The sequence below is a fragment of the Pleurodeles waltl genome, chromosome 8 (assembly GCF_031143425.1).
Source record: "Pleurodeles waltl isolate 20211129_DDA chromosome 8, aPleWal1.hap1.20221129, whole genome shotgun sequence".
Taxonomy (NCBI): Eukaryota; Metazoa; Chordata; class Amphibia; order Caudata; family Salamandridae; genus Pleurodeles; species Pleurodeles waltl.
In genome coordinates, this window is record NC_090447.1 from 311,408,469 (window position 1) to 311,430,696 (window position 22,228).

Here is a 22,228-nt window from a genome sequence, read left to right on the forward strand (position 1 = left end):
CACTGGCCGGACACTTATGCCATCTTCACCTAAATGTAGGGCCGATTAAAATTTCAGTGGATGGGTTTTTCGATCACAAGAGTGACAGATATCCCATCTACTATATTACAAGTGCTATTCAATATAATACATTTGTATTACGCCGGGTGGGATATCCATCACATTTGTGATTGAATGACCCATCTGCCAAACTCCGAATTAGCCCCTTAATCACTTTTTTGGAACTTGGATTCCGCCAGCAGGACAAGGCTGCAATTCACTAAAATGTATTTCCTGATGCTGGCAAAAAGCTCAGTTTCTTTAGAAGAACAGTGGTCCCTGAGAAAAGAAAACTTTTAAATTAAAATAATCATAGAATTACAATGAAATCTATAGTGGCTTTTCAAATAACAATTTAAACAATAATATGTGATTATTAAGTCATAGATAGCACAAAATGGTGAGAAACAAAGCTCAATATGGGGCCATTGGCTTCAACTACATCAGGCAGATTCACTGTGACATGACAGTAGTATATGAAGTAAGTCACAAGCATGCTGTACTCATGCTCATATCACAAATTAAATTATTTATAATCCACCAGTCATGGTAAATTTGTTGACAATGGTTTGATCCCTTACAAATTACCGGGCTTGTCATCAGGACATAAGAATCCGCATAAGAGGCCTACAGGATTACTACTTAAGTCACTAAAGCCTGCTGTAGAAAAAGAAGAGGTAAGAACAGGGGGAAGAAAAATAAGAAAGGTGAAATTAGGTATGGCCATAAGTGAAGACGATCAAAAACAGACGCACACAATAATTATAGAATTTCACCCAACATGCACATCAAACCGGCGGCTTACTGAGAGTGAGCCATGCACTACTGAGGTCCCACACAATTGGGCAACCTCACAATTACACACCGTAAATCACCATATGGAAATGGTCCTAGTAACTATTAATGTGCAAGTAAAGAATGTGGCAAACACACCATTAGGGCTACTGAGTTAAACGTACATGCACAGGAAAAGAATGCACAGTGAGTTGTGCAAAGTCACAATTAAAACCAATGACCAAGGATTTGGTCTTCATTCAAGGAAACTGACCTCAATCAAATCAATAAACCGGAATCAATCCAAGGAACAACAATATTAACTAGAAAAGGAGAAGAGAACAAAGGTTACTACATAAAATTTTAAATGTGGAACCAAATTGTGCCTAAAGTTAGAATCACAATGGTCCATGATATGTGAAAATATTAGCGCAGGTCGCGTCCGATCTCTTACAGCTCTGTTGAGACAAAAATTGCTGATTGGTAATTACTGCATAATGTAACTAGTAATGTCAGCGGAGCCTACTGGCAAGTGTACTTAACCAAGCAAGTGGAGAATAGTAGCAGAAAGGTGCGCCGCATCCAGCGATGTAGTGTGAAGAAGTCTGTGGCTCGCCAAACAGTGATACCAGTGACAGTAGTGAGGTCGCACATGAAGGAAGTAACTAACCTTGTGCCAGCGGCTTAAAAACCAGGAAGTGAGGATCGTGTGATCCAACTTGACATGCACAGATAGCTATAAATAATCCAGCAACAACATGAAAAGGAGGGGCGTGGACATAGTGATAAGACCCAAAATAGAGGAAGCAGCATGATATTAAAAAAGAAAAATTATGAGGGAGGATGAATTCCATTATTCTGCAATTTAAAATGACTTGCTCATTACCGAAACAGACCAATATTAACACAAAATCCAAGTATGGTGTTATATACATTGCCCTTTCGAGTACAGTTATGAATATATGATATCACATACATTGCCATCCCGTCTATAATTATTTAAATATTTTCCTAGTCCAAAAGATACCCCGAAATTAATTAAGGATTGTAGTACACATGGTAAGTGTGCAACCTGGATATGAAAGGCCAGCACTGTATGGTCAAGAAAGAGTCAATCAAAAATGGAAATTACACCAGTGTAGTCCACTCCTCTATCTTGTTCAGGCCAGTGTTCAAACTGTTAGTATGCAGAATCCACTTCAGCACCTCCTTGTTGAGTAGGGATGTGATATTTGCTCCTCTCTCAGGTGGTTTGACAAACTCAACCCCTTGCCACCGGAGGTCATATTCAGTATGTCCTTTCTCCAGGAAGTGGTTGACCAAGGGTGCATTGACAATTCTGCAGCAAAGACGACATCCATGCTGGCAAATCTGAATCCAGATTGTGTGTGTAGTTTGTCCAATAAAGATCTCGTTACAAGGACAAACAAATGGCATATACAACATTTGCAGTATTTCAATTGGAAAACTGATTTAGTGTGATCTTGGGAAAAAGCTCAGAGAGAGAGAAACTGAATCTTCAGTTCAGCAGAAACACACAGGTTTTTCCCAGTCCTCCAGAGGTCTTGAAGCCAAATGTTTCTACATCCAGATTTCTCAAGATGTTAGGAAGAGTATACTTTGACACACCCAGGGTTCCCAGGACCTAAGGAAAGTACCCGGGGCTCAAGACTCACCCCAGCAGAAGCTGCCAGCAGGGTCCAGAGCAGATCCAGTTGGAAATGGTGAGCTGGGTCCCTGAGGGAAAGGCTTATTTCAGCTTGTTGTGGCCCTCTAGCTTAATAGGTCAGCCAACAGACCCTTGGAGTCCACTTCTTAGTCCTGAATACAAGTAGGAGTAGTCCAGCCCCTCAGTTCTTCTCAGAGATCAGCAGGCAAATAATTTTTCTGATCTTCCACAGATTCACAGCATTCTGAGGAGGGCTCAGGGGATACCACATTAATAAAAAAGAGCAGAAGATGGACGGAATGCTGAACAATGCAAAAATTCACCCCCAGTCCCAGATCTGGGTTTTTAATCCATCACTTTTTATGCTCACCACGCCACCCCAGTTTGGACTCAACCATATGCAAATCAGTCTTGACCCTGTTATCCATGGGAACAGTCCACCTCAAACTGCCAAGCCAGGTCCACCCTGGCCCATAAACAAGCATCCTGGGATTAGTTTCGGAGCTATCACCCCTCATCAGCCAGGCTAGCTTGAATCCAGTGGCACAGTGAGCATGGGACCCACGTCTGGCCATACCGTCCCCACTTAGGGTGACAAAAGCAAAAGGAACAGATGATGGATAGAATGCTGAACGATGCAAACATGCACCCCCAGTCACAGATCTGGTTTTAATCAATCGTTTTGTTGCTCACCACACCCCCAGTTTGGACCTAGCCATATACAAATCTGTCTTGACCCTACTCCCCATTGAAACAGTCCAGCTTGAACTGCCAAGCCAGGTTCTCTCTGGACTGGAAACAAGTATCCTGGGACCGGTTTAGAAGTATTTTTAGTCTCACCTAGAGGCAGCAGGTATTGGTGTCATATAGCACACACCACACAACTCAACATACAACACATAATAAGCACCACATAAACATACATACACATGCATATACAGAAAGGGGCTTTATATGCCATTGACTACTGTGGTTCAGCTAGCTTTAGATATTAAGTAAGAAGGCTGTAGGCCAATGTTGGTATCATGCCAGAGCATTTTGCAGATGTGAACATCCGAAAAAAAGTGCCTCATTTCATTCTGGCACACTCTCACTGGTAGCAGTACCAGCCACAGGTTCGCCAACCCAATGCCATTGGCTATTTAGGTGATATTCTTTCAACTCCTCTTGAGTGATAGTTTGAACTGCATGAGAGACTACTTTACAAATATAGTCATCTCTGTTTACTCCTTCTGGTTTCCCCTTTTGTGTCGTGCTCTAATGTGGGTGCTAACTCCAAGTGATAGCATATTTAACACAAACCTATTGGATTTGAGAATGGTTGTCCTCAGTGCATCTCCGCTCTACTCCCTGGTGGAGTAAGCACTGAGGTTAAGTTGGCTGTGTTTGCTTGGTAATTTCATGTCAGCAGTAATGTGTGGATTTGAGACTGAGAGCTAGACTGCACATCCTGATGTCATGACTATTTTTAGTTGGGTTGGAATTAATCTGGACCTTTCTATCCAGGGAAGGAGATTGTTAAGAAAGCTGTTTCAAGAAAATGCGTATTAGTTTACTCTCCTATTATGATCGCATGCAGAATTTTTTAGCTAGAACAAGAGCAACAACAGAAACATTTAAAAAGCCATTTTAGGTATCACCTACAGCCAGCTCATGCACATACACACACATAAGCATATATAAATTCACAAAAAAAAAACCAAAGGTTACAGAGACATTATAGTTAGGATCAAATTTTACATGCACAAAACCATAGAAATTCAATAGTTATAGTTTGCTTATTTCAAGAAACTGTAGCTCGTGCCCTAAGTAACTATATCTCATGTCCCCACCATGGACAGTTTTAACATCACAAATTTTATTGCAAATGCTGCAGTTATATTTTGAATAATGTCATTATTGATGTAATATGTGGGTAAGCAGCAGTGCATGGCGAAGGCACAAGCTATGATTATCTTAGGGCACGAGTTTTAGTTTCTTCAGGTAAGTATAACTATAACTATTGAATCTATGCTTTTGTTTGTTTATAATCTGAACATAGCTATAACGTTCCTGTAACCATTGTTTTTTACAGTGAATTTCTATGTTTTTTAAAATTACTTTTCCTAACTATAATGTCCCTGGGTCTCTGAGTGATTGCCTGAGTATATGAGCAGGTCTGTGAGTGAGTGCATGAGTGTCTGAGTGGATCTGTGAGTGCATGGTGTTTTTTAATTCTTTTTCCTAACTATATCGTCCCTGTAACCTTTGTTTTTTTCAGTCAGTTTCCATGTTTTTTTAATGTTAAGTAATATTTAATCACCTTATGTTAATCCCATCCCCGCCATGAACAGGCTGGCCTGTCAACCCCCTGTAAACATTCAACCCCGTGCAATGCATGGCCTTTGGCTGTGTGCCAAGGTACTTAGCCACAGGGCCGGGCAGGTGACCAGGTCCTGTTGCCCACCCTCCATATTTAGGAAACCCGACAGAGGGGCACACAGTCCCCTCCCTGGCCCCATTAAGGTCTCAAGAACCTCATCCCCCAGGCCACCCAATTACTAAAAGAGGAGGGGAGCCCCCTCCCCGGGCCAATTTTGGCCTCAGGACCCTATCCCTGAGGCCCAGACAATTAGTAAAACAGGAGGGGGGTCATGTGGCCACCCCTTCTCAGCCTATTTTGGCCCTGGGGACCATTCCTCTGGGGCCCGGACAATTATTGAAAGGTGAAGGGGCCAGCATGACTCCCCTTCCCGGGTGGATTTTGGAAAATTTCATTTAACTTTTTTTTTTAAGACTTGGCTCAGTCCAAGCCCCAAAATGGCTGCCAACTCTTCCTGATTGAAGTGTTAGTAGGCAGTAATATCTCAGCATGAAATCTGTTGGATCCACAGAGGGTGAGCATCCTAGATATGCCATTTTTGGTTTTTTTCTGTAATTACTCACAAACTGCTGAACGGATTTACATCAAATCACAAAAAAGGCTCTTTCTGGACCAAGAGATAGCTTCCGGCCAAATTTGGTGTAATTCTTTCCAGCAGTTCAGGCTGCAGTGTTGCTTAAAATCCCTATGGGAAATTGAATGGGGAAAACACATTTTGGGGCTACCACTTTTTCTCAGCCCTCGCTCGATGAATCAACCCAAAACATTTACGACAGCAGCTCAACTCAGGTGTGAACTAGTTTTGAAAATTTTGTGAGGATTCACCAAATGGCGCCAATGTTATTGGCAAAACAAAAAACACTTTTGCTATAGAAACTAGGTCTGAACTACAACTACCTACTGGTGACAGCCAGTAAATGCTATATATATATATATATATATATATATATGCAATAATGTGATCTTGGACAGCCCTTATCAGCCACTGATTAATGTGGCTCAGTTGGCTTTTGGCAGGGCTGTCCATCAGTATTGGTATCAGCCCAGGGCAATTCATGGATGTCATCATCTGAAAAACTGTCTCATTCTAGCGTGCACACACACACACACACACACACACACTGGCTGCCCCACCTCCCCACAAGTCCATTGGTAAAGCCAGCAGATCAGTATTTGCCCTTTAAAGGCAAGATCTATTGGATTTGAAAATACTTGTTTCTCATATGTTTTTATTATGGTAAATCATCAAAAATAAATAAAGCAAAGAAGAGTATGTGTTCCCATTTTAATGTAATCGTACAATGAAGCAACTTGTGATATGCTTATGTCATATTTTCTTTTTACATTAGGTCTCCAACGTGTCCGTTCAGGTCTCCAGCATAGAGGAAAAGGTGTCAAAAAAGAGAGTTCGTCGGAAAGGTCACCACAAATTGAAATCAAACAAAAACGCCAGAAGAGCGGATTTTTGGAATTTTCAAAACAAAATGATACTTTTCACTGTGATCCTGTTTGTCATAGCTGTGATAACATGGTCCTTGCTTTGGGTCTTCATCTGTGAGTTGTATGTTATTCACATTGTTTGAGTGAAAATAATATTAATGCAAAACAATTTCAAGACAAATTCAGTTTGGGCCTCCTTCCACAAGCATTGATATTCGGTTGGTATTACCACATACATACAGTAAATATCAATACCTTAAATTAGCTCTTGGGTATCGCCACTAGATTTTTCATGCAGTCAAAATGTGCGGTATTACCACGTGAGTTCTAATTTCGGCACTATGTGGATTTAGCACTTGTGAAATCGTTGAAGTAAATGTAGCATATAATATCCATTCATACATGAATACATTGATGGATTTACACAATACTACATTTTCTGATCTTTGGGCTACATGTCTAGTATAAAAGACATTGTCAGACTCTAAAATATGGCAAAAGACGTGGGGACAAAATTATCAAATATTTACCTAGTACAGGGCAGCAAGCAATGTTGCTATGCTGCACGAATGAGAGCGAGCTGAAAAGCACCATTTCTATTAGGAAATGGCACAATTCAGCTCTCTCTAACATTGGTGCACTTGAGGAAGCCTGGCGTCAACATAAACACTCCTGCACCATGTTGCAAACTTGCCCAAATTAAAGGTAGGATTGTTTTTGTGCAGGCAGGGATACCTTCCCTAACAAAAACAGTCTAAAGATGAAGTAACAAGGAGAGAAAAAATCATACTTCTTCTCGTACTGCCTCTCTGTGGTAGGCATATCAATTTCACACAATCCCAGTTTTAAAACCATAGTAAATCTGGAGTGGCATGAAATCCATGGGTGAATGCATGGAAATTCCCATGATCCATGCATGGAACGCCTATGTCGTGCAAACTGCTGAGTTGCCTTACATTTCTTTAGAAAACCAAGCAAGGCCATGCAAATGATGCCTTGCGTGACTTTTTAAATCCCAAACAGGCTTTTGTGTTGCCCTGCATCACCTTGTGCAACACAAAGGCATGCAATGTCTTAGTCTCTTAGCCAATTAATCACAGCACAGTTGATATGCTGATTAATTCACAGGTGTGGTAGCCCACTAATCACTCCTGTTTTATTTTGCAAGTGAAGGCAATATTTTTAATTGATGTTTACATTATATGAAATTTGTATCCGTAAGCCAATCATCAGCTGCACAGTTGTTATATGTTGAATCTCACTGTGCACTATATTTAAGTGGAGCACAGTTTAGGGGCAGACTAGAGTTTCTCACGTTGCAATACTGATGCACGGTTTCACAAGCAAAAGTCCATGTTCTAAAGTATATGACAATATAGTCTATCAGAAATTCCCCTGGATGGAAAAGCTCTGTCTACAGCCAGATCAGTCACTTACCTCTCCTTAAAGTCAGATATTCATTACAATATGATGACTGCAAAATTATTAAAAAGTCAATGTCCTCATTCATGATTTATAGTCAAAATTGTATTCTACTAGAGGAAAACAAATTATGTCACAGTCCCATGGGAATGAATGATTGACTTCAATAGTAGGTAAGAAAGGCTTGTCAGTGGGTTTGGCTCAGCTGGTTGTTGGCCTATGAAATGGCTTATTATGTAATGTTACCGATTTCAATTCAATCAGTAACATAGTTATCACATTAATCCTGGATTTTACTTTTAACCATTCTTGAGCAGAGCACAAAGGGCAAAATTGTCAAATTTACTTTCCTAATGCTAAATGCTAATTGATGAAGTCCCATGGATCAACATTGCTGCTTTACATTTATATTTGCATTGTTTTTCATACCTTCATTGGTATATAATAGAAATACACATTACTCGGGTTAGGTGATTCAGTTTCTTAGTTCAAAAAATGAACTTAAAGTTTGTCAAATATCCGAAGAAAGGTTTTACCAAATTTGTCAAGCGTTTGCAGCTTCACTAGTTTTAGGAAGGTAACTGAGCTTCTAAAAAAAAAAAAACATTCCAACCATAGATTTATAAAACTATAGATCTTTAGTCTGTTAGTTTAAAATATAAAGGCCAAGATGGCTTCTTTTACCATCATTCAGTTTGTTTATCAGAATGCAGCAATATTTATGTCATTAAGATTTGATGATTAGGGGTTGAAAGGACTGAACTAAATTGTTTTCACATCTTTCGTTGTGGTGGACCTCAGTTGTGGCTATGTGTTTCCATAGATACTTTTGGTCCTAGTCAGAAGTAAGACCTTTCATTTTTCTGATGGTTTACTTGATGTAGGATTATAGGAAAGTCTAAATGTTGCTTCTTTTCCAGCTTTATAGTGGGAATACAGGGAACTGATTAGTTCGGCCCAAGGGAGTCATAGTATTTCTTATAATATTATCAACTTCATTGGTCTGTCATGACTGCACAGGTCAAATATAACATAGAAAAGAATTGGAACCTACTCCCTGTCCAACACTATATAATCACTTCTCACTCACCTCTACCCCATCCACACCTCTCCTTGCTGCCCTTCATAGTTTAGGAGAGGCAATCTCATATGATTTGTAAATTGCAGCTATTTTTCAAACAAAGAGTTTCACTCATCTCTATTTGACCCCAGCACATATACATATTATTGATGGCCACAGTTATTCCAGTCTTTTAAACACTGAAGACAGATGTTCCCTAACCTCATGCTGGGCGGTGGTGAATGCAGACTCCCCCCCACCCCTTTGAGACAGAAAAGAACAGAAGAAAAGATTAAAGTCCTCACAATAGCAATGCACATGGAAAGAAAATAATTGTTTGTTCTGCACTAAGCTATAGAGAAATTGAATAGATAGTCATGGAAGTCAGACCGCACACCCTTTTGCAGCATAAGTGAATAAGCTTTCAGTTCATGGAGTTATCATCTATAGGGCCTATTAGCAACTCTTTTCATTGTGGTGTCCAAGTCTGGAGTGACTAGCTTCTGCTTCTACATGGTTATCTATGCAAAGATTCCTCCAGAAAACTAAATATTTACCTCTTACTGTGTGGCAAGAGAATCCGTAAATTGTCACTGGGTTCATCTAGAGGGTGTGCTCCTATCTATGGAGCTTTTGAAGAAAAATAGACAATTAAGCAGAGTATTAAGGAGGAACATGACAACGAGGGAGAAAATATGCATTTTCTGCAACCATAAAAGACCACCTACAAGTATTGGGGTTACTTCCTGACCTCCTTTGGCATTTTGCTTATGGTTCACTCTAGTATTAAACCTGCAATCTACCAGAGTCAATGTGGTGAAGAACTAACTACAAAAATCAGATTATGAAATCACTTCTATTTTATTGAATGGTCAGAACAAATTAAATCTTAACTCTGAGAGCAGCATAGGCAAAAGGTTAGACTATCTCAAAAGTCCAATGAGTGCCAATGTACTTGTATGTGGAAGATTCACTGTGGGTTGCATGTATCGAATTTGAAAATAACCTCCATTAGAAAGAAGCCCCTCTTTTTTTAAATCTGGTTGAGCAGTGTTAGCTGTATCCGGATCAGCTATGCATCACCTTCACCTATGCTTACTATTTCTACGTCTGTTAATTTGAACATAGATAATATTTGCACTGATAAATGTGTTGTGATAATAGTACCACATCCCGTTGATTTCCTTATGGAAAACTCTTCTGACTATCATAGTGATCCTTGTAGAAAACCCTTCTGGCTATCATGTTGATCCTCTAATTTTGAATTTGCAATACTATTGTGTTGTGGTGGAATCAGAGAACCAGCATTTAGTTCTAGTGCTATAGTCTTTGTTGGAGTCTGTTTACTAGTTTATTTTTGTTACTCTGGCCCACATTTACAAGAAAATGACACAGTGTGGCTCTGCAAGCTGCACCATTAGCAAACTGCAGGGGTGCATCGTATTTACAGCAATATGATGCTTCCCTGTACTATCCTCTGTGCTGGTGCACAATTGACTGCCTAGCGCCAAAGCAGGCACCCTTGCACCATGGTGCAAGGGTGCATGTGTTGCAGGGATGATTGTTTATGTGCAGGAAGGGACACCTTCCTACAACTAAACAATCATTAATGGCATTTTCCTGTTTCTATGGGTACTTCAGAATGCAGCACACACAGAAAGACCACAAAATAAAGAGAAATAAAGGTATTTATCCTCATTGCGCCACTTTTATGGCACCCCTTGGATGAGGTAAGAATCTGACGCCTTACCAACTTTACAAAACCTTGTAAATCTGGGAATGCGACAGATTCCATGGTTGTTGCATGGGAACACCCACAGCAAACACCCATGGAATGCTCCTCTCACGTAGAGTTATGCATGGAAGGGGGCCATATTTACAAGGCCATGAAAAGCCACACTAGGTAGCTTTAAATGGCCTTGTAAATATATGCGAGCACACTGCACAAAAGTGACGCACCAGCAGCATAATTGTGCTGCAGAGGCCTTGTAAATATGCCTCGCATTCTCGAAGGTTTAAACAATGATGCTAAGTACTTTACTGCTTTAAAGTGTTTCAAATGACGAATTTAGTGTAATTTCAAGAAAATATGATGCACAATCAGGGCATCTTCTACAAAATGTTGTATTAAGAAGCTGGTCGCCCATTAATATGTGAGATGATTGTGACATATAGTTCTGACTTATCTTTACATTTCACAGTTCGGACAGAAAACAAGGAGGTGTTGTACTTTGTTGGATTATTTCGCATTGCCAACACTGAATTCCTTCCTGAATACAGACAAAAGGACTCAAAGGAATTTCTGACAATATCAGATAAAGTTCACCAAGTGGTAAGTTAATCCTTACTCCATGACTGGTTTTAAAAACAGTTAACATATAAGAATGCTTATTCAGGATGTAAAATACACTCCCGTTTCAATGCTCCTCTGTTCTTCTCCCCTCTGTAGTACCGGGATCTACATTTCCCCCCATAAACTTGTGATAGTTATCAGTGATTGCATGTAATCCATTCGTTCTGATATTACCCTTCGATAAATATTGTACAAAAGGGTGCACCACTTCATGAAGTGGCTTATGTGTTTGAAAAGTGTTTTCTACAACTATATGAAAAGTGGTGAGGAAGTGAGACGTTGCATGTTTCACTTTAATAGCACTGTCAAATTCTTAAAGAGATACAGCAGCTGGGTTAAGACAGAATAAGCAAATAACAAATATCACCTGTTCCATTACTCATTCTTTTCCCCAGTTTGGAGACTGCCGAAACAGGTGCTAAAATGATGCAATTACAATTACTGTATAGCTTATGTGCAATGTATGATGTTTTCAGATAGTGGTCACGTGAGAGACCCTGCTGTTTGCTGTGGCCTTGAAGCCCTATAATAATGGGTCTTCAGACCACAGTTAATTTACACACGCAAAGACATTCAGCATAGGTTTACCCTGTCGGTTTTGTGACCCTCGAAAATCAACTTCATCCATGAGTACATGGAAAGCTGAAGATACAGAATAAGGTTGAAGCAAATACAAGATTCATTCTACACCTTATCTTAAAGGTTTGTCATAAATATCATGTTAATGTATGAATGGAAAGCTACTATAGTTGTAGCACCCCACTAAAAATTGAAGCTGCTACATAACATCAGGCTTAAAAAAGCTAAATAGAACTAAGGCCTATGTTTACAACGGGTTTGGCCCGGCTCATCGCCACACAAAGTGACAGAAATCAAAACAACATCTTGCAAGGGTATTTAATGTCCAGTGTAAATGTATTTTGCACTTGAAATGTTCCCTTTTTTCAGTGCAAATAGCGCTTTGCATTGCTTTGCACCACTTTGTGCCAAATGGACCGTCCTTGGGAGCATTTTGGGCGTATCGAAGCAAGCACCTATTGTTTGTGATGTAGAGCGTGATCCTAAGAGAGCCAGACTGGGCATTTGCGTAAAAAAACAACGCCTCATGCTACATTGTGTAAAAAATAATAAATATGGGGGAAAGTTTAAGAGTATTTTGTCACACTGCAGGCTGGTACTGCTTAGAGAAATATAGCAAATTCAGATTTTGCACTTCATCCACGTCTCTAAGTATTTTTCATTAGCATGCAACTCCAAATTAGCGTGGGCATAATTTCTGTTAAGGTGGCATAATCATGTGTAATTTCACATTACGCTTCTTTTGTAAAAAAATTTAAATTCCACCACTGCACCACACAGAACAATTGTAGGTGGAAGCAAGGGAACAACGCTAAGGGTCATCATGCCAGGAGCTCTTGTTCGGGCATTTATGTTTTCTGTGCTATTTGTGTTTGAGCGCCAAATGCATTCTTGCATCCAAAACAGACACAAGGGAACATTTTCCTCTAAATAATAGCACGAAATGCCATTTTTGCATTATGAATAATTTTTAGCTGGATGGAGTTCGCGTTATTATGCATATTAACGTGAATTTCACACACCCTAACTATGAATCCAAACCTTAAATCAAACCTGCTTGCAGCTAAGGAGGCCAAACGTACGGTTCACCGTATAATTTAGATCTGAGCTAAGACCAGGAATTCCAGTGGTGGAGCCACAGCTAGTACAACCACAAGAATCTCTTGACATGGCTGTTCATTCACCACTGGACCATTGGATAGTAGTGATGGTTGCTTCGCCCTTTGTGGGCTTGGTAACCATCACTACATTCCCTTGAACAGGACTGCTATGACTTATAGAGAATTCAGAGGCACGGAGATTCATCACTTCTCCCCACCCCTTGTGCAGGCAGAAATGTCCCTGTGTGTCCGGGTTAGTGGTTCTTTGTTGTCTTTCCACTTTAGGAGTTTGCTTAAAACAAACAGAGATGCAGAGCAGGATTAAAATAAAATGGCACCCACCTGGCATTTTGATCATCCTAGTGTGGAACAGATGGCCCTGTAGGCTTAACATACCAACCAAGAAGACGTGTCTGCAACTACGGCATTGCCTGGCAGTCCTCCACCAGGGGGAGTAGAGGCTATGGGAATTTAGATCCTGGCCGCAAGCTATGGCCTAATCGATAGTCTGTGCCCCTCATTATAAGTGGAGTGGTAATTCTGGTAGGGCTAGTAATGGGAGTTACTGTTCCCACTGGATGTTTTTGCGAGAACACTTCGGCTACATGATGGTTCACCTGTAGTTTTCACCTATTGCACACGGGCTAGGGCTCTGGAAGAATACTGGGGAAAAATATGCAGAAATTGAACAGTAAGTCCTTTTCATATTATTCCCTACAACTCTCAGCTCCTTTTATTTCCCTGCCTCAGGAATTACAGAGACCCCCAGTAATGCTAATTCAGGATCGGGGAAATAACAGGAATTATAACAGACCACTCATAACGAGAGCTTACATGTTGTATGCCTTAGATTCATTGTTTCATGTCTTGTGAGATTACCCAACTGAAACTTTAATGTGTACAGTACCTATGCAACATATTTCCAGGCTTTGTCTTTTTCCATAGTCCATAGTTCTCCTTCATTGTAGAACTGAGTGAGACAGGCTTCGGATGGACCAGGCCAAAAATTGCTGGCAGTTGCTCCTGCTAAGGTATCAGTTTATTCTACACATTTATTAATAATATTCTTTCAACTGATGAGTGCTTTTTGTGCATAGACGCTGGCACACCTCAATTACACAATTTCAGAGGCATGACAGAAATTCAGATCTCTCTGGATTGAATTGATGACTGGAATTAAGCGGCTATTTAGTAGATGCTGTATGCCACATACATTTCCTCCTTTAGTGTCTCTTATCTCACTCAGGTTGCTGTATGCCATCAATTGAGGGGGTAAAAAATATTCTCAAACATGTTCCTCTGTAACATTTAGAGCAACTGTAATAATTAAATAGCCAAAGAGCCACTTGCAGCCTGGCATTCATTTTCTTGTGGCCCCAGTTAACTATTGGCACTCGTTTTTGGAGGAGCTCTTGTGCTGCGGTTGGTTTAAAACTGAAAGTTGGGTTTTTAATTTTCATGTCTATCACATGTTTTGCAAGAAGTACCATACGCCTCTCTCGCTCTTGAGTGTCCCCCCACGGAGTATACAAGCTTCTTTCCAGCCTTATCTTCTTTCGTTTTAGCTTGTCAGCAAAGGGTAGCCAGGTCTAAGGCTCCTCAATGCTTCAGTCGTAAATACTTGCCATTTATAGGTGTTGTCTAGGCAGCGCCTGCGCTGTCTCTTTGAGAGGTGCTGTGTTCATCCTCTGGGCTTTGATCATGCCCTTTCTCGCCCTTCTCTTGTGATTTGTAGTTTGTAGTGCCCTTCGGAAATTCTTGCTTCTAAATGGTGAGGTTTTTTTTTCTTTTTGGTGCCTCCTTTTGTTGTTTGGTTTCCTCCCCTGGAGACTGCTCCTGTTACATGTCCTCTGCCACTTTTGTTTATTTATGTTTTTTTGGGTGCACTGTTTTTTTCCTATGGATTAGCTGGTCTTTGAGTAATGTTGGGTTTTCTTTGCCTTCAGACTAAAACGCGCTTGGATTACCTCATGTTTGAGTAGTGTTTTTTTTCTTCTGCTTTCTGACTAACTCATTTTTGCGATGGCATTTAATTTTAGAGGTCTGGCGCGTTTAATTTATTTTTAGTAAAACAAGCTTGGATTCCCTTTATTGTTTTTTTTATTTTTTTTATCTAACGCACTTTTGTGATGGCATTTTTTTGGCCTTCTGATTAAAACATGCTTGGATTACCTCGTGTTTGAGTACTGCTGCTTTTTTTTGCTTTCTGACTAACGCACTTTTGCGATGGCATTTCATTTTTGAGGTCTGGCCCTTTAAATGTATTTTTAGTAAAACGCGCTTGGATTACCTCGTTTAATATATTCTTTGAGTACTGTTGTTTTTCTATTGCCTTCTGAGTAAAACATATTTGAATTACCTCGTGCTTGAGTAGCGTTTGGCTTCGTGAAAAAATAAAAGTGCAGCTAGTAAAGAAGACAACAGTCTTTATGGCCATGCTCATATTGTGAGTAATCTGTTCCAGCTGGCTTATTTCAAAAGAAAACAGTCAGATTCTCTACTTTTCTAGGCCACATGTGGCACCATCCTGGTTCTGGCTTTAGCAAAAGAAGGGGGAAGACTCTGCGAAAGGTGACGGCGGGTGTTTGCTTCAGTAGACTTTGTTAATATATTTAGTAAGCATTTTTGCAAACAAACAGTTACCTAACATAATCTCTTTTTGCATGCTGCCCCAATATTATTAATAGCAGTCTTCTCCAACGAGTAGCTCGTCAGCTACTGGTAGCTCCCCACCTGCCTTTGAGTAGCCTATCCTGTGTTCAGCCCAACCTACTAAATTAGACGCTTTTGGTTAACTAAATAGATATATTCATACCAAAACTGAAAAGTATGTATTCAGGATAAAAATGTGTATATTTTCAGAACTCATAACATGATGTTTGAAAAAAAATGGTTGAATTTCCAAGACACTTTTAAACCTGATACATTGATGCATCATGTGGAGTTGGGGAGTTTTATTACTAATTTTACCTTGTTGCCACAAGCATTGCAGCTATGGCTGTCATGTATTACCTATGTAAAGGCAGCCTAAATTGACAACACCTTTTTTAAATTACTGCTCGCAGCCTTGCCTGATGCACTGGGGTGATCGCTGTTGGTAGTATTGCGTAGGGTGGCTACGAAGGTAATAATTTCTGATTCTGTCACTACTACAACCCTATTAATATTAGTAGCTTCTAATAACTTTCATTGAACATAGGGAGCTCATACTACAGAAAAGGTTGGAGACCTCTGATTGATACCTTATAGTGTTCAAACTGTTTCTAGAGTGAGCCATTTTTTCATTTTTTGGACCTTTCGAGTAGAATACTGTTTTGTAATACACATTCACATAAACAATACTGTTGATCTTTATGCAAGGTTACATGGTGGTAACATAGCTTACAAACACTGGAACAACCAATAGCTCCAACTAAACACTTTTAAGGTCCCACAGGCGAGACCTATTGGCTATGCTAATGCTTCTTATGCTTTTGCTGTCTTTTTTGTACATTGTTATTGTATAACGAGGACATTAGGACCCAGCAGACAAAGTTCTCCCCAGGTCCACAGCCAGAACACTGGACACCACTTCCTGCCCAGGGGCCTGTGCAGAAAGTGTGGTGAGGAGCGTAGCATCCCAGGTCAGAGGAGAACAGGGACAGCATGGGGGGAGACAAACTTCCTCAGTAGTAGAGGAACAACAATGACAGAGAAGGTTTCAATATTAAATAATAGACTACTGATACATTGGTGTCAGTGTGTTCATTTTTCGGTCGATCCTAACATCTGTAGATGACTGTGTACTGTGTTTAAGATAGCCTTAAACTGCTGTTCCCTTTATATTTTTTACTCTGCTTGTGTGTGGAGTTTGCACTGCTTCTTTCCTTACCCTGTCTTTGTGTGAGAAAATCTGTGGCAGTCTGTGCTGCAACTGTCACATGAAAAGCACAATGCCAGTAACAGTAGAACCTGGGGAATGATTTAGAGTTTGGAAGATGGGCTACTCCATCACAAAAGTGAGGGATTTCCTGCTAGCTTTATTACAAGTGTATGACATCCTAATGCACTTGCAATAAGTACCCACCCACCAAACTGTAATTAAGGTGCTTGGTCTGGAGAGTGAAAGGATATACCACAATCTACAGCCATTCAATCATTGGTCTTCTGGTTGTGACAGCATCTTGCCCTGTGTACAGCATACAAAAGCAATTGCACCTTTTATGGCAAGTAAAAGGTGATGTCAGGCTCCATGCTTGCATAATTATCTGCAAACAAGCCCATTAGTTGGAAAACTTGGACAGACTGTAATATAATCAGATTGCAACAAATCAGACCTGTATAGAGGATTATTCTGTCCTTTACAGAGAAGAAAACACAGTACCCTGTGCAAACCAAAATGGTGTATGACTGCTTTTATTAGCCTATATTATTTAATCTTATATAATTGTATATCATCTTATATTATATATCATATTATACTGCTTATCTAATAGTGCACAGCAAATCGGACACAATTACAATTACTAAAGCTTTTCTACAGTCCTTGTGTTTGAACTGTGCCAGAAAGTGACATTGAAATCAACAACTCTCTCTGCAGAACAAAATCAAGAGTGACTGGGACCCTTAGCTAAATGACAACATCAAAGACGCTGAAAGAGACAATTAAATAAAATACCTTGAAGTAGTTCTAAGCTAACTCTAGTTTTAACAAAAATAAATAAATCAAATAATAAATTTGACCCTTAGTAAGATAGGAACACCAAGGGCCTCGTTACGAGTTTGGCGGTTAGACTGTCAGACCTCCTTGTTGGCGGTCTTAAAAAAACCACCATGCTGGTGGTCTTTCAGACTGCCCTATTATGAGTCATTAAAGCAGGACTGCTGCCCACCAACCAAAAAAGGCAGACCGCCTGTGGCGTGGCTGCCTGGATATAGGCAGTCTGACCTCCAGCGGCGACAGCACCATGACCAACCACCGACCGTATTAAAAGCATGCAGTCGCCTTGGTTGACCCCCATGGTGGTCAGCCAATGTCGGTCCCAATCACAGCAGATCGTGGTCAGCAAAGTAATACACAACTGCACGCTGGATGAATTTGAAAAAAACACAGCGGGCACACATTGCCACACTGGGTACACCTGCAAAGGACACTGTAAAACACACCCCTTCCACACCACAATCCATTGCATTATCAATGCAAAACACAGTAGCCAGAATGCTTTTTCACTACAGAGCCCATATATTATGCACCCTTTTTTCACCAACCCATCAAACACCCTGCACACACTTTTGTACATTCATACCCTTTTGCACTTCCCCTGTTTAGTAACTCACTGTCACCTGTAGTTTCTTTCCCACCTTGTCACATTTTAAAAAATCCCAATTTTTATGAAGATGAGTTAAGAGTCATGGTGGATGAAATCATAGGAGTAGATCCACAATTTTTTGGAGGACAAGTCCAGCATACTCCTCCCAGTATGAAAATTGAAAAGGGGAACTGGATCGTTGACAGAGTGAATGCTGTAGGCACCATCCTGTGTACAAGGGAGCACATCAGAATGAGGTGGAACAAATACTGAGGAGTATCTTTGTTTGTCAAACAGCCATTGTGAATGTGATTAAGGTTGTCCACCCTACTGCAGCAGACAAATGCATTCCTGAAAGGCATTCATAGAACAATGTCTGGCCTACAGAGATCTTTTTAGGCTCTGGCCTCTCCACTGATGGAAGCCAATCACCCCCTTCTTCTCTTCCCCTTCTTCCCCTCCCTCTTCCCAATCCAAATCCTCCATTTCCCGACCTATCCGAAGCATACAGACTGATCCACACACACCCACCTCAACATACAATAGCATCACACATAAACACAAACACCACAAGACACAGGGACCCAAGCACTCAACAGATACCCTCACACACATCAGCCACCACTTTCCCAGGTATCCCCACCACCCCCACTGTTCCACACACCACATCAAGCATACCCACAGGCACCACCACAACAGTCGGTGACACACCCACCACATCTACCATACCCATAGACACCACCCCAACAGACACACAGACATCCACCATAACACAGACACCACCAGACACACAGACCCATCACATCCATCATACCCACAGACACAACCCCAACAGACACACACACATCTACCACTCCATCATGCAGCACCTCCACCTCTCACCCCCAAGACTTTCAAATGCCCACACTCACACATGCAACTGGCACCAGCCAAACATGACCATACCTCACACACACACCCCCAAGACGTCCACACCGACACAGCAGACAACACTCCCTCACCCTCCAAATCCCCACCTCTTCTGCTAACCATCCCTGTGTTCCTAAGCAAGATTTTTTGTTTGAACTTGCCCTTTCCCCTGTTCCCTCAATACCGTCCCAAACCTGAGAGGTCCTGACCCACATCCCAACCCATCCCTTTCACCTCCAAGTCCTTCCCTGTCACACCTGTTCCCTGCAAGCACCCATACCACTCCCCCCAAGAAGAAGCCCACCCTTCCAAAAAAGCTGACCACCCCTCCCAAATCCAAAATTCACCCTCCCCCCCCCAAGGATGATCCCTGAGGTTCCATGGCAGTAATAGGAGTCCAATGTTGTCACAGTACTGTGCAATGAAAGACTATGAAATGGATTGGCCAATAAACTCAAACAGGTGACTTTGTTTGGGTACACATTTGTTATGCTTTTCATTTTCTACCTTTATGTTGTTCCTGATTAATTGGTGTGGTGTGCCTACAGTTGTGTGAGTTTCAGCCTGCTTGCTGAGCCATTTGCTGTTGTTTGCAATATCTGACTTGGTGGGTATTGCCGATGTCACCCAAGACAAAGCTAGATGTTGACTGTATGGTAATGTGGGTTTGAATGCAATTTTTGTGTCATAGCATTGTGTTCTGTTTGGTATGGTAAGTATTTTATCTTGTGATGTCCAATGTGAACATGTATGGTGTTAGACTTGTGCCCCTGATATGGACTGTAGATTCATCTTGTGTGTGGCAGCTTGAGTTATGTTTGTGCAGACATGGTGGGTGTTCCGTTGTTCTACCTTTATTTGCATTTGTCTGTGTATGTGTCCATTCAGCTGTGTGTACATTGCAGCTACTTTATCTAGATGTATGTCAGTTGGAGCTGTATTTGCTTTGTTGATATGCACTTCCACATTGTGTAGCTTGGCAGGTCACTTGGCTCTAGTATTATTTGTTCCTAAGATACATATAGGGCCAGTTCCTTTGTAACTGGTGTTTATGGGGTATGTGCAAAGTAAAATGTGCCCCAGGCAGCATCCTTCTCTGAGTTCTCCTGATGCCCCATCCCTATTGTGCAAGTATTGTTTGCATAGTGAGCTTGGGATATTTGTCTCTCTTACTATTGTGCATTCCATTTTCCTTCCATTGTGTTGCAATGTGGGTGATGTGTGTGTCCAATGCAGAGCAGTTAAATGGGAGTGGCATTTGTGTTCCATAACACATCCATACATATGTGTGTTGAATGTGATGGCAGTCCATGGCATGTGTGCAATGTGGGTGTTTGAGTTGTATTTATAGATGTGATGTTGGTGTGTTGGTGTTGTGTGACACAATGTTGTGTACACTTCACTGTTCCTGTACATGAGATGAAAAGCTGTATGTTCTTGAGTAATGTTGTGGTACAGTGTGATCGACCTGCCCAAAGGGGGTGTTTTGTGACTGTGATTGTGTACTTCTTTGTGAATGATTCCGAACCAGGACACAATGACTTGTACTTGATGCCCATTGTGTGACCCCCATATCATGTTGAGGATGGTGCAACAATCTGTTGTTGAGCAAAATGACACATAGGTGTGTGTACTTGTGGTCAGTTGGGCCCACAGCAATGTGGATTTTGTGCACCTTCGATGAGCAGCGGCAGGATGTGTGTAATGGGCTCCATGGCGGCCAAGGACTTACAAGGCAGCCTGCAGGTTAGTGTCTCTCTTTATACTCCTTGTTTCTGCCTGCTGAGACGTGGTGATTGGATTTTTCAGTGAAAGATTTTTACTGTGGTCGACTGACCCACAGAGATTGACCTCAGGAGGTCAATAGCCTCCTCACTGAGGGCAGCAGGGCTGTCAGGGGCAGGGGAAAAGGTGCCTGCGGCAAAGGAGACACCCACCCTCTTAGGTGAGCGGGCACAGACAACTGGGTGGGGAGCTACAGGGAGGGTGGTGGGTGGTAAGGGGTGTGGTGGACAAAGATGTCCAAATGGGTCCACCACTGCCAAAGAGTGTCCACTGAAGGAGGAATCCAAAGATGATGTGCTGGATCCAGTCTCCCTGTGGCACTCCCCTCTCCCTCCAGGCCACTGGGTCCCTCGCTGTCAGTGGTATCAGCACTCCGGGTCCTGTGGAAGGCAGCATCCTCACTCATCTGTGCCCCATCTCCTTCACCTGCCAATGCTGATGCACACAAACAGAGAGAGGGGTAGGGAGAGGGAGAGAGAGGGTCATCACAAACTTCACATACAACATGCACACCTGTAAATCTCTCCTTGTTATGGAATCCCATATAGAAAACCACAGATCCTACATCATGTCAAAACATGTTACTTCTATCCACCTCTTATTGTCATCTCTTTCACTGGTGTCATTATCCATGTAAGGGTGCACAACAGGAGCTCTCACCAAATCACCTGTAAACCTATGTCAGCATGCACATTGTGTTCTGTCTAAAGCTGTTATTCCGTCCTAATCCAGGTCATAACTCTCCATAATCTTATCACCTTTAGGAAATGCAGTTGACTGATAACACCATATCATGCATGTTGAGAATCAACACCTGACCAGTTCATGCCCATAAGTCATGTTCCATGCAAGTAAAGACAACTTTACTTACAAACGACACAGCACCTGCCATTGCAATCACAACCCTAGCTGATTCCTCTATACATATATGACACAATGGATACAATCTCTGATGAAGACACAACATGTGGCAGTCCCATACAGGTGCCATCACATTTTTACATTCCATGTCTGGAGAACAGCTATGTCACTACATTTACCAAATCTTAGAGGAATAGCTGCAGTCACTATTCACACATACTCCATATCACACCATATATGCATGCATAGCTTCAGTGGCCTACCTAGCACACATCTTTGACTATCACAGAGAGCAGTGTTGAAACAACTAAACGAAGGACAGCCTACTAGTTCCTAACACGGCACATCACATTCCATCTGACATGCAGAAACAGAGCTATAAGATGACAACATGAGTACACCAACATCACTCACACCATTCCTGACATGTGAGTTCTAGTAGCTAAGTCCAGACAACACACATATCCCACTGAAAAGACATGTACGAATGATGTACACATCGACCTACACAACTGCCATTGCACTGACAACATATCCCACAACAACAACACCTGTATAATAAATAGTAGTACTGCTAAACCATGACA

At 41.3% G+C, this 22,228-nt stretch overlaps 1 protein-coding gene across 1 annotated transcript in view; it reads left to right on the plus strand.

Moving 5' to 3' along the window:
- Window positions 1-436: 436 nt before the first annotated feature.
- TMPRSS7 (transmembrane serine protease 7) overlaps window positions 437-22,228 on the plus strand; it is a 694,472-nt gene continuing 672,680 nt past the window's right edge. The window contains exons 1-3 of the mRNA XM_069203470.1: window positions 437-520; window positions 6,194-6,398; window positions 10,968-11,098. Coding sequence (XP_069059571.1) covers window positions 437-520; window positions 6,194-6,398; window positions 10,968-11,098 — 420 coding nt within the window. The remainder of the gene's footprint in view (window positions 521-6,193; window positions 6,399-10,967; window positions 11,099-22,228) is intronic.